General features: G+C 34.1%; 3 protein-coding genes, 1 long non-coding RNA gene and 1 pseudogene across 12 annotated transcripts; 1 reads left to right on the top strand and 4 right to left on the bottom strand.

Annotated features, from left to right (window-relative positions):
* Positions 1-2,185: 2,185 nt before the first annotated feature.
* Positions 2,186-2,722, bottom strand: LOC122604903. The gene is made up of 2 exons (XM_043777761.1): positions 2,647-2,722; positions 2,186-2,538 (listed from the first exon to the last, which is right to left on the bottom strand). Exons 1-2 carry the CDS (start codon positions 2,720-2,722, stop codon positions 2,186-2,188), a joined length of 429 nt encoding a protein of 142 aa, XP_043633696.1.
* Positions 2,723-4,240: 1,518 nt separating this feature from the next.
* LOC122602743 lies at positions 4,241-6,997 on the top strand. 8 transcript variants are annotated; one of them, XR_006324383.1, is made up of 6 exons: positions 4,241-4,853; positions 5,145-5,224; positions 5,313-5,428; positions 5,535-5,614; positions 6,313-6,415; positions 6,479-6,997. It is a non-coding gene; the product is annotated as an uncharacterized LOC122602743 (long non-coding RNA). The 8 variants fall into 8 exon arrangements; XR_006324382.1 differs by having other exon boundaries at positions 4,241-5,049; XR_006324385.1 differs by having other exon boundaries at positions 4,241-5,224; positions 6,479-6,649; positions 6,760-6,997.
* A 3,829-nt stretch (positions 6,998-10,826) lies between these two features.
* LOC122606213 lies at positions 10,827-12,428 on the bottom strand (annotated as a pseudogene).
* A 761-nt stretch (positions 12,429-13,189) lies between these two features.
* Positions 13,190-14,700, bottom strand: LOC122604902 (UDP-glycosyltransferase 76G1-like). The gene is made up of 2 exons (XM_043777760.1): positions 14,184-14,700; positions 13,190-14,073 (listed from the first exon to the last, which is right to left on the bottom strand). Exons 1-2 carry the CDS (start codon positions 14,698-14,700, stop codon positions 13,190-13,192), a joined length of 1,401 nt encoding a protein of 466 aa, XP_043633695.1.
* Positions 14,701-17,607: 2,907 nt separating this feature from the next.
* On the bottom strand, positions 17,608-19,692 carry LOC122605549. Of its 2 annotated transcripts, none has more exons than XM_043778507.1 (3): positions 19,397-19,692; positions 18,808-19,279; positions 17,608-18,307 (listed from the first exon to the last, which is right to left on the bottom strand). In XM_043778507.1, the coding sequence occupies exons 1-3, from the start codon at positions 19,634-19,636 to the stop codon at positions 18,021-18,023; spliced, it is 999 nt and encodes a 332-aa protein (XP_043634442.1). In that variant the 5' UTR covers positions 19,637-19,692; the 3' UTR covers positions 17,608-18,020. The 2 variants fall into 2 exon arrangements, with proteins under 2 accessions (XP_043634442.1, XP_043634443.1); XM_043778508.1 differs by having other exon boundaries at positions 18,808-19,276.
* Between the last annotated feature and the right edge of the window lie 3,362 nt (positions 19,693-23,054).

The following is a 23,054-nucleotide window of genomic DNA, read 5'->3' as shown; positions in this document are numbered from 1 at the left end:
CTTTTTAATGTAATCTGTATCAGATAGTTTCCACTCCCAAACATAATTTTTTTTCAATTTTGTTTGTAATGGTTTTCTAAGCTCTGCAAGCTTAGGAATATATCCTTCAGCATATGTTAATACGCCTAAGAATCTTTGAAGATGCTTTTTGTCTTCAATAGTATCCGAAAATTTATGCAAATTTTCTAAAATGTGTTTTTGTGGACAATGGGTTCCTTGGTCAATTTCAAGACCCAAAAAGTTTATCTTTGTTTTAAAAAGATTTGCTTTCTTTTTTGAAAGAATGATTCCATATTTTTCAATTGTTTTTAAAACTGACAAAACATGAAAATAATGTTTTTCTTTAGAATTTGAGAAAACTATAATATCGTCTACATAGACGGTGCAATAATTTTCTAATCCTCTTAAAGCATTTTGCATATGTCTTTGGAATATGCTAGGTGCTTGTTTTAATCCAAAAGGAACTACCTTCCATTGATAATGACAATCTGGACATGTGAATGCAGTTAATAACTGAGATTCTTCATCTAGCAATACTTGCCAAAATCCACTTTTGCAATCGAAAGTAGAAAATATTGTTTTTCCTCTTAAAAGAGTTAGTAATTCTTGCATGCAAGGAAGATTATGACTATCACCAATTGTGACGTTATTAACTGACTTATAGTTAACAACCAATCGTTTTTTACCTCTTCTTTTTTCTATTTTCAACTAAAAATGCAGGAGACATATGAGGAGATTTACTTGGTTTGATTAGTTTTAAATCAAGAAGTTCTTTGATTTGTTTACTAAATTCTTCTCTGTCCTGAGGACTATATTTCATAGGTTTTACCCTAATGATAGTTTTTGGATCTATTAATTTAATAGATGCTTTCATCCAATTTTTTGATTTTTCAGGATCTATTGGATTTTCTGAACATACTTTTTCAAGTAAATTTTCTATCATATGATATTTTTGTATGTCTATTAAGAAACATTTTTCTTCAGTTTTTATAATTTCCTGAGCTATATTAGTTCCGGGAATTTGTTTGATTTTTGTATTCTTTTTCATGGATTCAAGAAAATCTGGTTTTCCAACTTGGAAAGCCTTTGTTATCTTTTTTATCAAAATCATTTCTTGATTAAGATGATAAGATATTCTATCAAGCCATTGGGTAAATGGACCATATAGTTGACAGAAATTGTTTCCTAAGAGTAAATCCATACCAGATTCCTGTTGATAAATTGTAGGAATGGGAAATGGTTCTCCTGATAAATAGACAACTAAATTTCTACAAACTTTGTCTATTTTAATGGATTCTTGGTTTGCAATTGTTACTTTAATCTCTTTAGGAGTATTTTCCCATAGATTTTCTGGAATAACATGTTTGCTTGCCAAACAGAGACTAGCTCATGTATCTACATAACAATGTAATGTAATTGTTTTATATCCTTTTAAAAAGATTTTTCCTTTAACATAAATGGAATTTGGATTAGTTATATTTGAATAAACTAATTCTTTTTGAAGATTTTCATAAGAATGAATTTCTTTATCATCCCCCCATTTAAATGTAGTGTTCATTTAATAAGGATTGGTTCTAACTTTTCAGTAATAGAACTCATTAATGTTGGTTATCTTTTAATGATATCCATATTTTTTTGAATTTGACCCAAAAGGCCATGTTAATGCATTAGGATTCGTAGAGTCTCCTAATGAAGAATTTCCAACATTAAAGTTAGGAAATGTATATTTTTGACATCTTCTTTTAGAAAGACTATTTTGACTAGATTCTTCCATAATATCTAGTTTTTGTGTTTCTTCTAGTTTGTGAGTTTCAACTAGAATTTGTGTTTTTTCAACTTTATCAATTTTTTCTGATAAATCTTGGATGATTTTAGCAACAATTGCTTCTAAATTCTCATTTGTAGATAAATTATCTACTTTTTTAATTAATTCTTCGATTTTTGCTAGAGAACTCATATTGTAGAAATAATAGTTCTTCTTGATTTTAAATCAATAATTTTTTGTTTAGAAGATGAGATTCTTCTTTTAAGATTTTTTATGGCAAAAGCCTTGTTTTTTGTATTCAGCATAAAATTGGTTTTAAGCTGGTTTATTCTAGTAAGATAGGTTAATATCCTAGCTTCTTCTTGACTAATTTCTTCGTCTATCATAGACAAGACTTCAATAATTGGTTGTGAGGACATATTAAATTCCTACTACCTCTTTGAGGATTTCTCCATATTTGTCTATTCTTTCAGACATTGATCTCATTAAATCAGAAGAGATTTCAGATGAACTAGGTTCACTTAATCTTAAAGAATTAGAAAGACTATATCTAGGCCTTTGGTGTAAAACCTTTTTATTTCGCGTAATATTCATTGCCCAATTTTCTTGTAACTGTGATGGTTCAGTAAATTTACTGCCTTCTACAGTTCCAATTTCTGAGAATATATCTTCCATTGTGATATTCTCTTTTTCTTTATACTCTATTGAATGAGTATTATTTGTAATAGCATATGCGATTAAATAATTAACCGTAAATACTTTATTACCTGGTTCTATAAGGTCAGTTCATTCACATTAGTGTATAAAGCTTAAAGACTTATCAAAATCTCTAGACTCTCTATGTAATGCGAATTTAGGATAAACAGTAAACATGAATTTACCATATGCTAAATTTCCTTGTGCTGCCCCTAATAGAGCATCTTGTCTGTTAACAATTCTATTGTCAACGAGTGCCATTTTTATTGGAAAGTTAATTCCATCTCTGAATTGTGCTTTTAGGAGAATTTTTACAGCTCCTATATGAACCATATTAAGAGACTTTCTTAAATCTGGTCTAACACTTAATAGCCTTTTTGCTATTTCACCTTTGGTTAAAAGTGGTAAATAAACTTCTCCAGAAGTATCTTTTATATCTACTGAAAGTTCTTCAGTATTAAAACAGTAAAAGATTTAATTTTTTCGAGTAAAAGCTTTTGAAACTAAACTCTGTAAATATCCAGACTGATTAAAAACATGTCTTGAATCAAGCTTGAATTTAAGCTTATTAATTTTTGTATGTTGATCAAAACTAATCATGTAATCTGATACAAAACCTTTTTCATTTTCATTGAAATTTAAAATTTCAGTCATGTTTTCTTTAGATTCTTCATAATCGTTTATTAAAATGGATTTATTCTCCATCTCCCCCTTATTTTAAAAATCAAAATGGCTCTGATACCCTTATATGAGAGATCTCCCCCTTATATATATATATATATATATATATATATGGGGGAATGGTGGGGGGAGGGAATATGAAATTTTTAGACACCTAAGTTAGGAAAAATCTCTCATATACTTTTTTTTTAAACCATAAAAATCATGGGGAGCCAAGCATTTATTCAAAATATTAAAATATTGGTATGTGAGGGGTTTTTACCCAAGTTAAATGCATAACAGTCCCATACTCACTTTTCTTTATGGTTTGTGTGGCTAGTTTCTAAGTTGTATACATCATGTGTTGGGACCTGTCACCATGACTAATGGTTGAGGTTGTCACGTATATATATTGGGACTAGGTATAGGTTGGTTTTGGCTCAAGATAGAAACCCCAATCGATCTTATCGGTTTCTAAAAAACCAAAACTATTGAATCTGGTTTAGTTTGGTTTGTTGAGTTTCTGGTTCGGTTTGATTCTGTTTTAATTTTGATTTCGTTTTTATTAAGTTATAAATTAAACATTCAAATATTAATAAAAAAGTATGATAAAGAAACTAAAATATAAGAATATTTTTTATTAACTTATTACTGTATATCCTTTATATGTTATAATTGGTATGATTGTTTATAAACTAATTGATTTTGTTGTGTATTTTTCATTTAACACATACTAATGATTTTGATTTGTATATTTACAAAACAAAAAGTTTAAATATAACAAAATATTCGTTAGCAAAAAGTAATTATTATAAATATAAAAAAATGAGAATATGAGGTTTTTTCATAATTAAGGTTAGGTCATAATATAATATTTCAGTACATAAAATTCATAAGGGCCTAATTATTTATTTAAGACAAAAAAAATATTTAAAAAATTAATATGTTAAAGTTTTTACACCTAAACTTAGGTGATGGGAAATTGATAACGTAATATTCATTTTTCTCGATATAAAATGATATAAATGTAAAATAGGTTAAGATACAAATTTACTATATCTATATTACCTTATATAAAAAAAGGGCTATTTTTATTTTTAGTATCTCCGTCTTTAAAATACCGAAATTACTCTTGACCATTCTCCTCCCACATCCCTCCTCCGTTCATCCCCCTAAACAAAGAGAAAAAAGACAGACTCTGGATAATTGCATATCGATATCTTCCCTCTCTCGGACTTCTCAGATCTTCACCATCAGCCACCATCGCCGGCATATTTTGCATCACCACCACAACAGGCGGCTATTATATCTGTCGGCAACTTTATCGCCGGAACCACTCGCCGGCAACCACGATCTCACCATAAAACCCTCGCAATCAACCAATTAATTTCAATCGATTTTTTTTCTTTCATTGTTTGAATCGTGATTATTAGGGTTTGTATTTTGATTTTTAAATAAATTTAAATAAAATGGCAGAAACATATGCTACCTGTATCTTCGGAACTAAACCCACCGCCATCACACACACCATCTGTGCCACATTCATTCTATTGTTTTTTATTTCCATTTCAAATCTGTTAACTGCACACGTTCCTTTCAATGAATTTTCTATTTTTTACATTCTCAATTTCTCATACGAAATCTGTCTTTGCCCTTTCAAATAGAAAATAGAAAATAAAATGTGGCTGATTTATAGGGTTGTGGAAGAAGCTAACCATAGTATAAAACTCAGGTCTCTTCATCGAGGCTTTTATTTGTGTCGGGTTTTGAAATTTGTTTCTTTCTTTGTTAATGTACATGATTTTAGTTTGTGTATGATTGATTAGTTAGTAACTTTGGTTTGGTATGTTCGATAAAGGAGTTTGGGTTTTTTAGATTAGTGAGGCTGTTGTTAGAACTTTTATGTTACTTGGCATTTTTGGAACAGAGTAAGATTTAAGAGATTCTTTTGTTCCCTATTATTATTGAGGCTATTGTATATATATATTTAATTTAATAACTGGTAATTATATTCCAAATGCAGATAAGACTTATGTTTCTACAATGGGAGTATAGTTGAACACCTTGATGGTCATACACACATTGTATACATTCAGCTATGTCGTGAGTCGTGACTAACTACCATGGTTCATAGTTATGTATAACCCATGTATACATATTTTCTGAACTCTTGATCACCCAATGGTTTCAGGGAATGTGTCAAAGAGATTTACTTTTATGACAAATCTGCAGAAGAGAGGGTGATGGGGCTATGTGAGCTTGAAAAAAACTTTCGCCTTTCTCTCTTTGTTGTATGTACATTTCAAGGTTAAATTTCAAGCTTTAATATAGTAGATAAATGATAGATGTTCGATTAGTTTAGTATATAGATGTATGTATGTATCAATGTTTATAAAATTGTTTTCCGCTTCAGGATGATGATTTGTTATTATTGAAGCTCTTTTCCTACAACAACTGAATCTCTTGGTCGAGACAATGAAGTGCTAAAACATGGTATATTTGCCTCTTATATCACTTGATTCACCTTTTCTGTAAAAATGAAGATTTTTTTAACTTAATATGAGTTGTGCTAGATGTTTGATTGTAGGATGAGAGATTATGTGTGTTTGAGTCTATAGTTGGATAATTCTTTCTTTGTTATATGAATAAGATTTTTGAATTCTATATATGTGTAAAGTTTGAAAATATTTGTTCCATACCCTTCCACATTGGTTAAGTTGGTGTCACTCTTTTTTCCCGAACGGCAGAAAGTTACTTTGGTGTCACTTTTTGGACAAACAAGTAGCTCGAGATATTAAAGGGACTTTTAATGACATTGATAAGCTATTTTGGTGTTGATAAGCTGTTTTGATGAATCAAAAGATGTGTATTTCATTTTGGAAGAATATTTTAATTAATGATTTTGTTTTGTTTTGTTTTGATTATGATATTGATTAGTTTTATTCGTAAAAGGCAATTTCAATTTCCTACAACTTAAATAAAACTTATAGTCATATAGCATTATAAAGCGGTTTGAGACTTTGAGCTAATAGATTCCAGGATACTTTTATTTGTTTATTTTGTTTACTGGGTAGAGATTACTTGATAATGTGTATGACCAAAATTATATTTATATGGGTCATCATGGCCACAATTGCTACTTCTATTAAAAGATCTTTAATCACATGCTGACTGTTTTTGTATTGTGACAGGGTCGATGATGCTCGCCAAATAGCCGAGTGGTGTCCATTTCATATGTGCTCATCTGACTCTTTATCGTGTTGTATTCATTCTATGTACCTCATTTCAGTCATGGTAATCCAATTATAGCATGTTTTACACAAGGCAACATCTATATGATATTGATTAGTAGTATAGCTACATGTTTTTTACAGAACATAAGCTGCTGGTTCGAAATTGGTTGGGTCGATTCGGGGACAAACACACCATGCTTGATAAATTTTGGTTTCAACATCCTACTAAAGAAAGTCAATGATATTGTTGACACTTGACAGCAACAAAAGCGGGAGGCTTCCTAAGAACTCCAAGGTAATATAATGGCCTACCTACGAGTAAATTTAATGCATTTAAAGGTTAGTTCATCTTATGATATACATCAGTTGCATGTAAATTTGATAGAAATGAATGTGATTTTGAAGATTAACTATCATATTTACATTGAACGAAAAGTAATGAATGGCATGGAAGAGAAGTTTCAAGTGAAAGAAGAACTATGATATGTGAATGCTGGTAATGTATTTATAGATGTTAGGCCATCTTGGTTTCCATCATCATATGTAGCGTATTTATTATGATTTTGTTTCCATTTGTACAGAGGTCCTATGGTTCTTAAGATATAAATGATGGGCCATTTGCCTATATTCATTTTGTTGATAATGTTTGATCCAACAAACCAATGGCATATCTTCATGAAACCCGATCTTAGAACTATGGTCTCTTATTTGACTAATTTGTTACAATACCATGCAAAAACTACTAAAGACGGTAAAAAAAAAAAAAATTGTTACCGCTGCAACGCGCGGGTATTCTTCTAGTGTATTATAAAGTAGTACATATAGGAAAGGAAACTCTTCAACTTGCTCATCCGAATATTAAACCCATCAAAAATCAAACAATCAAATGAGCTTCTCATTACGAAAAAAAATATATTTCAAGATAACAAAAAAAGGAAAAAGTTGCAAAGATTGAAAAAACTTACGACTATTGTCAAGTTTGAAGAAACCACGATCATCAAGACGTGATATTGAATTATGAACAACCATAGAGAACAAGCTGCTTGTCCATAAAACAAGCCTTGGGAGGTTAAGGCTATATATCAACCACAGATTGTGTAAAATGCCAAAGCGCATCAGTGATCAAACACGATATGGGTTCATCTTTACCTTAAGCTAACAACCGTTCCAGCTCTTCACGTAATGCATCTCCACCATCTTGTTTGAATATGAAGTTCTTAGCAAAACTGATCAGGATGCCTTCTGACAACAATAAGCGTTGGCTTTCAGGATCGTTATCAAGGATTGATCGGAAAGTGAAGTGAGGGTAATTGGTGGTGTTGGGTGCATTGAAATTGGTATGAAGGATGGTAATACTGAAGCCTTTGGAATATAGAATATTAGCAAGCTGAAGCATTGGGTTTAGGTGGCCCTAAAATGACCAAGGTAACAATATGACTCTCCGGTTCCGGCTAACGATGCTCGTTGATTGCTTCTCCATGTAATTTGGTTGATATGCAATCTTTAAGGAAACTATAAATAAAATCGATCATGTACTTCTTGCCATGTTATATGCATTTATCGAACTATTTCATGTCCCACGTTTTTCATACATAAAACAATGTCACAAACAGGGCAATATATTGGGGGCAGTGACCTCGATCTATGGCAGCCCAAAGAATAAAAGTTATTAATGTAAATTCTTTGCAAAGCCCAAATGTTTTTAGTGTCCTAAGCCCATTTTTGGAATTCCCTCTAGTCCTCTACTCGACCCTCAGACCTCGGTCCCAAAAAATAAAACAATCCTTTCTCCTCCCTTGCTCAATTAGCTGTCGGCTTGTCGCCTCTCACCTGTCCATATCTTTTATTATACTAAAGCACGGTTACTCTAATAACTTATCGACCAATCATAACTTTCGATTTCTTAATGTTGACTTTTGTTTTCAATTTTGACTTTAATTTACACTTTTTTTGTTTTTCATCACAAATTTACACTTTTTACCAATAATTTCGATATAATAAATAAATAATAATATCTAATATATATCCGATAGAATAATATCTAATATTTATCCAATAAAATAATAACTAATATATATCCAATGATATGTTCTATCATATATATATATATATAATTAATAATAAATTAAATTTAATGTAAATATATCAAGATCTTAATAGTAATTGACTAATTGTAATATTTTAATATTAATAGAGACAGTTGAATTTATGACTTTTTAACCAATTATATCGCTCGATTTCATCAAATTGACTCTCGATGATGTCACCATTTAGTTTTTTACATAATTTTATTTAATTAATAAAAAACAAATAACTAAAATAATTATTTTACAATGTTATTAAAATTAGTTTCTATCTACAAAGTCCAGCTTTCACACAAGAATAATTGTACATCGCAGTATCTCGAGTTAAGTCGAGAAGGGGCTCTAAAGTGTTAATATGTGACAAAGATGAGAAGAGAAAAAACATTACAATAAATTTCGTCTATAAAAAAGTCTTTCAACTGCCGAATAAGGGTATATGCTTCCAATATTATTTTTTTACATTGGTTTTCTTTCTATTATCTTAACATTTTTGACATTTGAATTAAACACATAAATTCTACATATATTTTTAACTTTGAACTTATAAGCTTTTATGAGTTACATGTATTAATATCTAATTTTAATAATGTCATAAGCCTCATGTCCAGTGTTGGACACGAGTTTAAAATCTAGTATTATACTAAATACGAACAAGGTAAGCCGAAATCCAAATTAAACTTACAATTTGTAAATCTTAATATTCATATTACTTTGTTAAAATTGTGTACCCTGAGTACTTGAGAAGTTGCAATTATTGAAATAAATTGTACTCGTATAATTCTATGAGTTTGTTATGAGGTATTATGAATCTCTATGACTACATTCTTGATTTGTTTCTATCAATAGCAATAGCTTGTACGAAGCTAACTTGGTTAAGATTGAAGATGTAATGGCTCGATTCCACAAGTTAGATAACGCATTGTAGGAAGTTCTAATTTATTTTTCTTGGTTTAATGAAAGAAACATTGTTTTTGCCTTTTTGGCTATTTTTTGTTGCCTACATTCTGTTTTATTGCTTTTTTTTTGTTGTTGTTGCTAAGTTTGCAGTTCTTTTGTTGTTTTTATTTTTCTTATGTTTTGCAGTTATTTTGGTACTACCAGGAACTATTTCCTAATGTCTTTGGGTACCTGTTTAGCGGTGTTTAGGTGTTTTATGGCATTTGTTTTAGTGCTGTTTGGGAGCTAACTGTAGTTGTTATTGTTGCAGTATTGGGAAGCTGTTTTTAAGCCATTGTGGTGTTGTTTGGACCCTGTTTTGCAGCTGTTATTGCTATAGTTTGGATCATTTTTGCAATCGTTGTTGTTGTTGTTTGTAGATGCTCATAGCTCTTTTGATGTTCAAGTAAGTTATATTATTTGCCCCCACCCCAACTGAAATCTCTGGATCCGCCTCTGGTGTTGGGAAATTTCACTATAAACGAACAGATAACCGGATGTGATCAATCTTTGAAGGCACGTAAACGCTTTCAGATTGAATCAATTTGGCGGTTCACCCAAACTATTCAATCGGATACAATCAAAGATTAAGAAGTTTCTGTGTGTATATATTTGAGAGAAAAGAACCAGAGAAAGAAGAAGAGAGATTTATCAGGAAATGTGATACGGGTTGTATATATTTGATATTTATAAAACGCATAGCCCATAAACTGCCTAATCGGCAGTTATTTATGCATGTTTCGTAAGTCGCCAAAATCAGCTCGACCCCAGCCAGGGGCTCTGCCCCTTGGACCCCCTCCTAGGGGCGCTGCCCCCGGACCCCCGGACCCCCGTACCTTTCGCCCCTAAGGTCATAATAAATTCAAATAGACGTGCACTCCGCACCACCAATCCTATTTGATGTATTCTTATGATGTTATTGATCAAACAATTTAATCCAATTACACTAAAATATCCAACAATCCTCCCCTATTTTAGTGTAATCCATGATTAACTAAAAACCATCTCAAACATTCAAACTTTTGCATAAATTAAATGTCGTAACAATTGAATTTCACATTAGTACATTACACATTCCGAATATTCGAATTTCATGGTTTCGTAACGATTGAACCATGGGAACTCTATTGAATACACGAAGATAATGTACACAAAAGTTTACACACATAGTAGTTCTATCTTGACATACGTTTTACTAGCCTATATCCCTATCCTTCATAAACATGTCAAAGCCAAGTCCCAACTTCTTGAAGCGGCTAAACTTCATGCTCACATAGGTAGCTCCTTTTATCTGGTACTCACAAAGATACACCGGTATATGGATTGTAAATACACAAGGGTTATGTCAGATATTTTGTTAATATAATTTGTTCATTTATCAAAACAAAGAATACAATAAAAATCATCTAAACACACAATCATTCTTATAGGAAACAGGCTGACTCAATGCAGTCATAACGAAGATATATAACCGACAAGAGACTCCAATGATTCATACGAACAACCACCCGTATCTAAAGAAACATCCAACTTTTGTTTCAAAACTTTTGCCCTCTCCCTAATCTCTGCGCCTTCTTCGTCCACCATTACTCTTCTTATTGCACTTGATATCTCTTGTCTTTGCAACTCATTCTCCAAATACACCCCCACCTTTAAAAGGTCACTCACGTATCTTGCAGAAAGTGGTTGGTCACCCTAATAGGCGAACAAATCATAGGAACACCTTCACAAATGCTCTCCATTGTCGAGTTCCATCCATTATGAGTCCAAAATGCTCCAATTGATTTATGAGCTAGCACTTCTTGTTGAGGGGCCCATTTTACTACTCGGCCCTTTTCACCTAAGAACCCATCAGGCAATGATTCTAGCCATTTTGAGCCATTAACAAGTTCGGGAGTATCAACCCGGACCACCCATGAGAACGAATGCTTGCTATCGACCAACCCATGAGCTATTTCCAAGAAATCTTTTTCCTCTAGGTGACTAAGGCTACCAAAACTAACATACAGTACAGAATTGGATGGTTGTTGGTCTAACCATGGGAAAAAGGTTCGATCCGGCTCTAGTAGGCTGCTTGACGACGCTGTAAAATGCTTGGGGAATGGTATCAGAAAATTTCGTACTGAAAAGTCTAGAAGAACCGTTTCAACCTCGGATTCTTCAAGTTCCTTGAAAGAGTTCCATATAATTCCTGATGATGCTTTTGTTTGTTCCATCATAAGTTTCATCATTTGCATGACCGGGCCGTCCTTGACTTTAATTCCCATTTTAAAGATGTCTTTCACTTTTAGTACAGGACACTCTGCCACTTGCTCTTCCAATTCTTAATCCCATCAAAGTTGAAAAAAAAGTTACATAAGCTTCTTTTTACGAATGAGATTATCATCATAATCTGTAAAAGGAAAAGAGTTCTTTTGTAACAATATGAAAAGTATTTGGAAATAGAGTCAACTTCAATAGTAAAGGCTAATGATATGGCAACTTATATGGATATACGAAGGATCTAAGTTGGATACGCATAATGGGTTACGGGTTAAAGTTAAATAGATGTATTACCGTTGTTGTCAAGTTTGAATAAACCACGATCATCAAGTGTTGCTATTAAACCATAAACAACCATCGAGAAAAAGCTACTAGTCCTCAAAACAAGCCTTGGGAGATTAAGGCTATCGGCAACCGATTGTGCAGAGTGCCAGACCGCGTCAGTGATCAAACACGAAATGGGCTCGTCTTTTCCTGATTGTAGCAGCGGCTCCAATTCGTCACATGAAGCATCTGCACAATTTTGCTTGAAGAAAAAAGATTGAACAAAAGTACGTACGCATGTCTAGTGACTGATCATTGTCGAGGACGGATCTGAAAGTGAAGTGAGGGTAATTCGAGGTTTTGGGTGCATTGAAATTTGTATGAAGGATAGTGATACCAAAGCCTTTGGAGTAGATAGAGTATGTTAGCAAGCTGAGGCATTGGGTTTAAGTGACCTTGAAATGGCCAAGGTAACAATATTACTCTCCGGTTCCGGCACATGGTGCTCCCGGCCGTTTGGATCTCCATGGGTAACTTTGGCCGATGTGTTTGTATGTTTGTAGCAAATATGTACATATTATATGTCAGTGTATATATATTAATATGGTCAAGAGTCTTGGCCAGTTGGACCCATATCATTATCATGTAAAACGTTTTATATATTTATTTTATTTTTAGTCAGTGTCACGATAACCACCATCTTTGAGCATCTTCCTTGTGTCTAATTGTTTATAAATCTAAATCCATTGGAAGAAATTGCATTTGATAGAGTATACAAGGCAATAATGTCAGATTATCTTATTAGTATTGAAAGCATAATCCACTACTTCATTAAAATAATACGTACAGTACTACGAGTAAATATCGAATATTAGATTGAACCATCATATGTTTTCAAATTCTAAAAATTTACTATATTATACATCCAGATATATGTGGCCTCCATATAGATGGTTGAAGTCTAGTTCTGCTTCATCAGTTTAGAAAATTTTAATACATTTTTAGATACTTATCATCCCATGTGTATAAGAAATTAGCTTTTAACGTTGTAAGTGTTTTGTTTGTTAGGACATTGCTGTTAGATATGTCTCCCATGTTTTGTTTTGTTATTGTAAAAGTATGTTGTATCTAAGGCTAGCTTAAAGATTGTGTCATGTATTGCATACAGAATGCTATAATCCCTTTTTAATTAGCTATATTGGTAGATATGTTGTTCTAAGTATTAAGCTAAAAACATGATTTTTCACATACTAAATTATATATCATTTTTCAAGGAATAAAATCATGTATCAATTTTTATTAACATGGAAGGATGAAATATAATCAACAAGAGACTCCAATGATTTGAATGAAGAGCCACCCTTTATTAGAGAAACATCTAGCTTTTGTTTTAGAACTCTTGCCCTCTCTTGAATGCCTTCCCCACCTTCATCCACCATTACTCTTGTTATTGCACTTGTTATCTCTTCTCTTTGCCACCCATTCTCCAAACACACCCCAACTTTCCACACATCACTCATGCATCTCGCATTCAACGGTTGATCTCCCCAAAAAGGCGAGCAAATCATTGCAACGCCTTCACAAACGCTCTCCAGTGTTGAGTTCCATCCACTATGAGTCAGAAAAGCCCCAATTGCTTTATGAGCCAACACTTCTTGCTGAGGTACCCATTTCACAATTCGACCTTTTTCACCTAGGAACTGATCATCAGGCAAAGTTTCAAGCCATGTTGAAGAGCCCTTAACAAAATCAGGCCGAACCACCCATAAAAATGACTGCTTGCTATCGACCAACCCATGAGCTATCTCCAAAAAATCTTTCTCCTCTACTTGACCAGCACTACCAAAACTAACATAGAGCACAGAATTGGGTGGTTGTTGGTCTAACCATGGAAAAAAGGTCCGATCGTGTTCTAGTAAGCTGCTCGACGATGATGTGAAATGCTTGGGGAACGGTAACACGAAACTTGGTACTTGGAAGTCATGAGAAACCCTTTCGAACTCAAGTCCTTCGAGTTCCTTAAAAGAGTTCCAGATGATTCCTGCAGATGCTTTTGTTTGTTTAACCATATTACCCATCAACTCCCCTCCGGCATCATTCTTGCTCCTGATACCCAACTTCAATATATCTTTCACTTTTAGCACAGGGAACTCTGCCACTTGATCTTCCAGGTCTTGAATCCATGTAATCAAAAAAAAAAGTATCACGAAAAAGTTTTTCATTTAAAAGTTAAAAGAGATGTATAGTTTCTTGTAATTATATGTAATTTGTGGGCAAACGTACGGGTGCTGTCAAGTTTGTAGTACCCGCGATTATCAAAAATAGGTATTGAAGCATAAACAAGGAAACAAAACAAGCTACTTGTTCTCAAAACAAGCCGTGGGAGGTTAAAGCTATCAGCAACAGATTGCGTAAAGTACCAAATTCCATCAGTGATCAAACATGACACTGGGGGTTCATCTTTTCCCAACACTAACATTTGTTTTAGCTCTTCACGTAATGCATCCGCACCGTATTGATTGAACACAAAAATCCGAGAAAAGGCACCAAAGCCTTGTGACGGTAAATTAGAATAGCGTTCGTCATGTGGATCGTTATCAAGGATTGCTTTAAAAGTGAAATGAGGATAATTGCAAGTATTTGGTGCATTGAAGTTGGTATGAAGGATAGTAATACTGAAGCCTTGGGAGTAGAGTATGTTAGCTAGCTGAAGCATGGGGTTTATATGGCCTTGAAATGGCAACGGAAACAATATTACTCTCCGATTCCGGTCAACGGTGCTCCTTGGTTGGTTCTCCATGTGATTGGCAACATTTTGGTAGTGTCCTTATATAAAACATATATGGTATCAAAGTTGGGCCCAGCTGGCCGTCTGCAATATTTATGTATTATATACCATTGTCGATATATCCAAAGTTATGAGACATGGTGGTATTCTCCCAAAATAATTTGTCATCAGCCATACGAACACAGAGATTGCAAGTTCCATAGGTATATTCATACGTATATAAAAGCATAAACTGGGCTATTTTAATCCAAAAGAACAGAACACTTGTAAGCTGTAACATTCAAAGCCCAAATACCTCAGCAACTCGAAAAGATCAATCTATTAAATGGCCTGGTAACATCGTTGGCCCAAATTTATCAAATTCAGTATATCTCTAGAAGAGGGAAATTAGGAAAATAACGCTAGGGCGGTCAGTGGGTCCGGGTTCGGGTTGCTGGGTTGAAAAACTCTGACCCTAACCCAACCCACTAAAAGTTTCATATCAGAAAGTTTAACCCTAACCCACAACCGCTAACCCATGACGCAACCCATGTAACCTGATAAGCAAATATATAATGGTATAAATCAACCAATATAAAGCTCTATCATTAATATATGAGCTGAAATCAAAAAGTAAAAAAAAAAAAAAAAAAAAGAAATCCGAGGGTATTGTTAGTAGTTAGCACAAAGTTAATAAACATACCGCCTCACCTTACAGTTAGCATCTCATAAAATTTTGAATCCTTCTTTTACTATAGATGTGAAGTTAATTTAGGCTGATCCATAAAAAATGGAATTGGGACATATGGATTAGTCGGATCGTACTAGATTAAGGATTCAAAAAAGAGGTTACTTTTTTATTATATACATAAAAGTAACCTCTTTTTTGAAATCTAGATTAAGGAATTGAACTAAAATACTCATCTCCTTTAACATCAATTACTTATACATTCGCCACCATTGTCGCCCCACCATCGTTACCATCGCCGCCGCCATCAATCGTCGCAGCCGCCACCACCTCGAGCCACATTACATGAGCATATGACTCAAATTACCAAAATGATTACAGTTATAATTTTACAACAAAGGAAAATACAATTAGTTCAATCCAATATTCAGTTCCTGCTCAAGCTTTTCGGTGGCCTTAAACGAGATCAACTTTGGGGGCCTACCTTGATACCAGTGTGCCGCTGCCGTTGGTGGTTAATAATGGTGTCGTCGCAGCGCTGCTGATTCAGATTTACATAAATAGTTTACAGGAATTGGTGAACTTTGAAGCCTCTCCTTTTAATCACTACTTTGCAGTTGTATCTAACTTTATAGCAAAAACTTCAATCATAAAAAGGGTTGCAAGCCCTTCGATTTCACTATAATCACGAGTCTCAAACGTTACCGTCATAATCGCAGGCTTTTCAGTTTTTATAAAGATGAATAAGGCTGCATTTTGACTTCTGCGTATCCTATTTTTTTTTCTTATTAGGCGGGGTTTTTTTTTTCCAGCCACTAATTTGATATTAATGATGTATACAAAACTAAAAACCCACATGCTACAAAAAAATTGGGGGCCTCTAGGTTTTGGAGGCCCAAATCACATGCTTAACTCCATATTATAGTTGAACCGGTCTTGTAATGTTTGATGTAATTTAGGGGAAGGTAGTTTAAAACTGCTAAATAAATATTTTAGTGGAGCATAAGAGTGTTGGCATTTAAAAGTGAAGCAAAAACCGAAAAAAAAATCAAAAAAATAAAATAAAACAAACCAAAACGAAAATCGAATTCAATGGATTGGTGTTCTTTTGGTTTACACCATTACAATCTTAATGTTAAAGCTACCAATAACATCTAGGTTGTATAACTATATATAGTGACGATTATTGTAGAACATTTATTAATATAAAACAAATAAGAAAGGATTTGACCATTAGATCATGATAAAATCGATTCCCAAATATAGATGGCACGTATATACACCGATTCACGAAGATTTTCATAATACACAACGATTTACACTAAAAAAATGATTATTTTAATTATTTAACTTTAATATTTTTAATTTGAACGAGAACCATGTATTTGTCTAGAATTTAGAGTCGGTTTTTGTATAAGTTTAGGATTTAGACATTCCAAACTTCTTGACTGTTACTTCACCATTATTCTGCAGAGAAATGAATAAATAAATTTCTGATTTGTGTGTTTGTACGCAGCTGCAAAAGAAAGCGTTGGGTCTAAATAAAATTTAAAGTAGTTTTCAAGAGGGATATAGCTCATAGAGGTTGTCGAAGTTGCTAGTCAAATTTATAAGGTTTCTATGCTTTTGCCATTTCAAAAATATGCTTTGGCTTGTTCGGTTAAATTTGGAAACCTTGCAAGTTTGATAAGTGATTATTAAAATTTGAAAGTCATTATCCGTATCGTATAACGATCAAAAATGGGAATCCTTTTGCACATAAATTAATAGGGAGTAGATATTTGCCCAAAATTTAAAAATAAAAGAATACAACCTAGGCTATGAAGTAGTATAACGAAACGAGTTTGAAACAGTCTTCAATGCAACAACACCAAAACAACACGTAAAATATCTCCACCTTACCAAACGGAGGCATGGGAGCGCACTCCAACAAATGATTTTATTTTATATGACGTTGTAACCAAACCTTTTTCAAACAATAAATAGTAACATTCCTAACCAAACATCTAATCATAGTCATTTCAAACTCACTCACCACAGTTTAAATTCACTTATATATACCAGATTACACTTTGTATATAAATATTAATTATAACATTAGTATAATATTTATATATACACTACTTGCAGATTTCAAATTACACTTTATGCATAAACAAAATTATAAATAATAAAAGGGAAAGTTGTAAAGGACAATTCAGAAGCATATGAGAAGGGAAAAAGAAAAGAGACTGACAAAAAGATCAGAGGGAAGCAAGCAAACCAGCCAAATTCATTCAAAATCAAACTTTGGCTCCCTTTTATTAAAATTTTGAAATGAACAAAAGAGACCATTTTCCAGTCATTTCATATCCCAAAATTACCCCCTTTCACTTTTTTAAGAAAAAAAACAAACAAATAGCCCCCACACTTCTCAAGACCATCATTTTATTCTATCACTACTAACCCCCTTACACTTTCTCCTTTCTTACAAAAACAAACCCCCAACAAAAGCCTTTTTTTCCCCAAATTCCTACATTAAACAAAACCTACCTTTATTTTTCTTCATTTATAGTAACAACTCCTACTAATAGTAATAATAATACTGGTAATACTACTCTTCAGATCCCTACTTGTGATAATGTTTTTTGTAACCTATGTTTCTTGATTGATGGAAAAACGGAGACTAATATGTCCATTCTTGAGGGAGAAGGGCTTCAGGGTGGTGTTGGCCCATTTGTGGTTCAGGTGGGGCCACACGGCTGGTGCAAATCCGGCGTTGTTGGGCTAACATCATTGCAGTTCTTCTTGCCATTACAAGCTCTTCAAGCTCGTCACGTGTGATATTGTAGTGGGGTGGATGATGATACTGAGAGCAAGGATACTGCTGGATGTTTGTTGGTTGAGGGGGCCCCATCATGTTCATGTTTTTGTTCATCACTCTATTTGCTGGAAAATGACATCCTCCTCCTCCTGTTAATAAATCAATAATATAAAGGTTTATTTTGGTAGGATGATGTTAGTCTCACAAACATTAAAATCATGGGGGCTTTTTAACATGGGTAGAAATTGATTTTAAGTGAGTTTGGAAGAACAACATCATCTAACATCATAAATCATTTTCCCTAATATAAATTATTAAAATAATACTATACTAATAAAACACAATCATAGATTTAGCAGCTATAAAGTCAAACTATAATAGTATAGTAATAATTGATTAAAGTAGTTCAAGGATATATTACAAATATGGATTTATTGAAAAGACTAAGTTAATAATGATATTAATATGAAAATAGAAAATGAAAAGGACAGAAATGGGTCCTAAAAAACATCATCGGAATCCAAATTCGAATTTTGAAAAAAAAAATCAGAAATAAATTTTTGTAAAAAAAAAACAAAGACAAATACAGGATAAAAATGAGAAGTAAAATGTGAGTATAAAAGAAAAAGTATTGAAATAAAATATTTACCTGTTTTTTTCTTAATTTCAGGTGGGTTAGGAGAGTAGCTCCGGGGAAGAAAGACTCCGGTACCGGCACATTCTTTCTTGACAGGAGCGTTTTGATGACGTCGGGGGGTTTCAACACGGAGTGTTGGCCATGCAGACTGCCGGAAACCCACCGGCCGGCCGGTGGGTAAATACCCACCGCCGTTGAGAGAAACCCTGTTACGAAAGTGTAGCAGCCGGAGATGGTCTTCATTTTCAGACCTCCAGATGGAACAGTCGAGATGATGGCAGTGGTGGTGGTGGGTTTGGGTGGGTCCCAGGTGACGTGGAGGTACAATATCAACTCTGTTAGCCAAAACGTCGTCGTTTGAGGTAGTGTTCATTATTTGCATTTTCATTCTGGCTACTCGTTCTGCCGCAGCGTGTACCTGTTCCCACTCGTTGTCTAACGGAAACGGCGTCGTTGGGCAAGAGCCAGAGAAACCCATTTTCTTCTATTTTAAAATAATATATATAATTATATTAGAAAGATGGAAAAAAAAAAGTATACTAAAAATAGTAAAAAATGTTTCAGAACAAGAAAAAGACGAAAAGAAAAAAATGGTAAGTACCTGAAAAGGGAAAGTGTTATGGAGACGTTCTTGAAGGGAAACGGAGCGAGTGAAACGGAGAGTCAACCCAGTGAGTTCATCGTCGTCGCTTTCTGACTCAGTAGAAGATGAGGAAGCAAAGTCGTACGGAAAATGGTGGTGGTGGCGGTTGGGGACGTGGGGTGGTTTGATGTGGTCAAAGTCGCCGGAGAGGAAGTCGGACGGGAGCCAAGAGGAAAGGTCGGGGAGGGTGTCAGACATGTTGGGAATGGAAGGAAATGTGGGGGGAAGTGAGAATTGAGAGTGAGAGAGAGTGTGTTTGCCGGATGGAGAAGATATATAATAATGAATGAAAGGGAAAGATATATATGGGTCCCCCAAGATTAAAAGAAATTGAAGAGAGTGGAGAGAATGTTCATGAGACAGGTTTTGCTTTCTTTTTATCAAGGTTTCCACCCTTGTTTTTTCTTGCTTTCTTTTTTTTTTTGATCCCTTGAAATAATTCTTTTGTAAGTTTATTAGAGGGGGAGCAGAGGTTTCCTTCAAAAGAAGCCCTCTCCCTTATTTTATTATTATTATTATTTTATTTTTTTATTTTTTATAAATTTATATGTAATAAAAAACATATACTAAAATATAAAAACACTTTTCAACACTTTATTTCAAATAAAAAAACAAACAATACAACTAAAACTTATTCCAAACATCACACAAGACAACTAAACGACTAATTATCTCTAAGTCTCGGATTGTTTCGGATCAATTCTCACTCCTCCAAGTATTGAAAACCGTTGTGTCGAGATACCGTATTGTACTCAGTCAAAGCCCTTGCAACCATTGCATCGTGTCCATCGTTGTGACCTTCGTTCACACGGTTGAACATCATATTGAATACGTTAATGCTTGTGCGCGCGGCGCCATTTAGCGGACACCGCATCGGAATCTCGATATGTCGATGGTTGGTTTTCATATTCGAGAAAAAGTGTGGTTACTTTCATCCAGAACGTTTTGTTCCTTTGAAAGTTATCCGACAACGGGTCGTTTGACACCTCGACCCAAGCTCGTGTCAAACTTATTTCTTCGGACCGGGTCCAAACTCTTGCCATTTGAATGATTTTTATATATTGTAGAAAGAAAAGTGAAAGAAGAAGAGAAGTATGTATAAAATAAGAAGTAAAGAAGGGTATTTATAATGAAAAATGTATGGAAAATGGTTAAAGTAGAAAAAAAAATTTAAACAAAAACTAGTCGTTTTAACGGCACAAAATTTTGAAAACATAACCAAAGGGGGCGGCAAAAATTGATCGGCAGGCAAGTTTTTGGGCAATTGCCGCCCGCCGGCGGCAAAGGGGCGGCGACGGGGCTGGGGTTGCCTCACTCCACATAGCCTTAGGGCAAGGGTGTAGTGCCACACTTGTGGTAAATTGGTAAGTTTTAGCAACAAATCAGTCAATTAAAAGCCGACAAGTGTCCAAGTCTTTTTTTACCAAAAATTAACCAATTTTTACCAAACTACATGCTATAGTCATGTTTTTTTTTTGCCAATTTACCAATTCAAAATATTTACAAAACAAACCTTAAACTTTTATTAAACTTAAAAACATAATACAACTAAATACTTATAACACACAAATACTTAAAAATACAATTAATTAAAACATACATTTACTTAAAACATAAAACACACAAATACTTAAAAATAAAAAACAAGATCACTAAACATCGATATCTAGATCTCCCACGTGCTCCGTAATATCACGACGTAACATGTAATGCGTGTCTTCGTTACGTAAGTTATAGAGAAAATTAAGGTTGGTAGCACGAAGATCGTTAGGAGGATCGTTGATGTACATCGATGATATCGTGTTACCATCGTCCTTGAGGATCATGTTATGTAAAATAACACGCGCATACATCGCGTTAGTGATCTTTTCTTTGTCCCTCATCCGTGCAGGTCGATCGATGATAGCTCACTTGTTCTTTAGAAGCCCGAATGCTCGCACAACATCTTTTCTCGCGGACTCTTGAAGTTTCTTCATTATCTGCTCCTTACGAGCGACCCGGTAAACATACGCCTTCACAAAACAAGACCAAGGTGGGTATCATCCCCTAGATAGTATCCTCTGTTGTAACGGTGCCCGTTTACGGTAAAGCCGTACTCAGGAGACTTCCCATTCACTTCGGAAATAAACAATGGCGTTTGCTTCAAAACATTGATGTCATTGTTTGAGCCTGAAACAACGAAATACGCATGGCAAAACCATAATTCATATGAAGCAACGGCCTCAAGTATGATGGTCGGGCGTTCATGATCACCCTGGTGGTATTGCCCACGCAAACTATGTGGACAATTTCTCCAAGTCTAGTGGGTACAGTCGATGCTACCGATCATGCAAGGAAAATGATGTCGGGCTTCACGCGCCTCATATAAACGCGCAACATCGTGGATAGTTTGATAACGCAAATACTCTTCACCTTAAAGATACTTTATGGCGATGCAAAAGTTGTCTAGACACTCATGTGTCGTTCTATTAGAGAACGACAACCCCTCATCATAGTTGTCAGCGAGGTTGTCGTACGCTAGTTGCCGTAGCGCACACTTGCACTTTTGAATTGCCGAGAACCCTTTAATACCCGCCGCATTCACCGAAGAGCGAAACCATGGAAATGATGCAGTGATATCTTCCAAGATTTTCAAAAACAACCTCCTCGACATACGATATCTCGTACGGAAGACATCGTCCTCAAACATCGGGTCATCCACAAAGTACATGTTCATCAATCTTTCACGAGTCGAGTACCGATCGCTCCAAATATATCTTCGTGTGTAGAAGATGCAGTGTCTTCTTCTAAGGCTGCAAGAGCAACAGAAGCCAAAAACTCGAGGCCTCCAGAAGACGATGACAATGACGACGACGACAAGAATTCATGGATTATATACACGGGTAGTTCATCGTCAGACATTTTGCCTTATGAAATTTGATAGTTTGGTGTTTGATTGTATGTGATAAATATGTATAGTTGTTTGATAAATATGTAAATATGCGTATGTGTATATATGAGTTGGAAAAGGGAAAAAAAACAAAATTTAAAAAAAAAAAAGGTCACAGCACGCTCCCAACGTTCACTTTTCATAAAAAAACAAAAAAAACGGTTTACTAGGACGCTCCCAACGTTCACTTTCATCGCCCAAAGCTAGCCGATGTAGCATGCCAAAAGTTGCCGATTCACGTGCTATAGTATTGCCGATGTGCCGAATTAACCGATGGTTTTTGTCGAGAGTTTTTGCCGACTACACCCTTGCCTCTTAGTAATAAAAACGAGAAATCATAGATAAGATGAGTGTGTTTTATACGAGACCAATTCTAACTACTCTTTCGCATAAGTTTTATTTGTATTGGCATTGTAACGATAACCTGCTTTATAGTTTTATTAATGTAAGCTTTGTTCAGTTACTAAAAAGGTTAATATGTTTATTTTACACTATATATAATATAACTAGTCTTAATATCAGTACGATGTACGGTAACTATATTGATTGTATCATAAAGATATTCAAATATGCATCATACATGATTCGTGAGTATAAAATAAATTGTGATTAAGATAAATCGATGATCGAAACTAAATTATAATAAACAGTAATGACAAATATAATATGTGTTTAGTTAGAGTTTTA

This window comes from Erigeron canadensis, chromosome 6 (assembly GCF_010389155.1).
Source record: "Erigeron canadensis isolate Cc75 chromosome 6, C_canadensis_v1, whole genome shotgun sequence".
NCBI classification, from domain to species: domain Eukaryota; kingdom Viridiplantae; phylum Streptophyta; class Magnoliopsida; order Asterales; family Asteraceae; genus Erigeron; species Erigeron canadensis.
The sequence above is the reverse complement of the archived record's forward strand: the minus strand, read 5'-3'. Positions and strand labels throughout refer to the sequence as shown.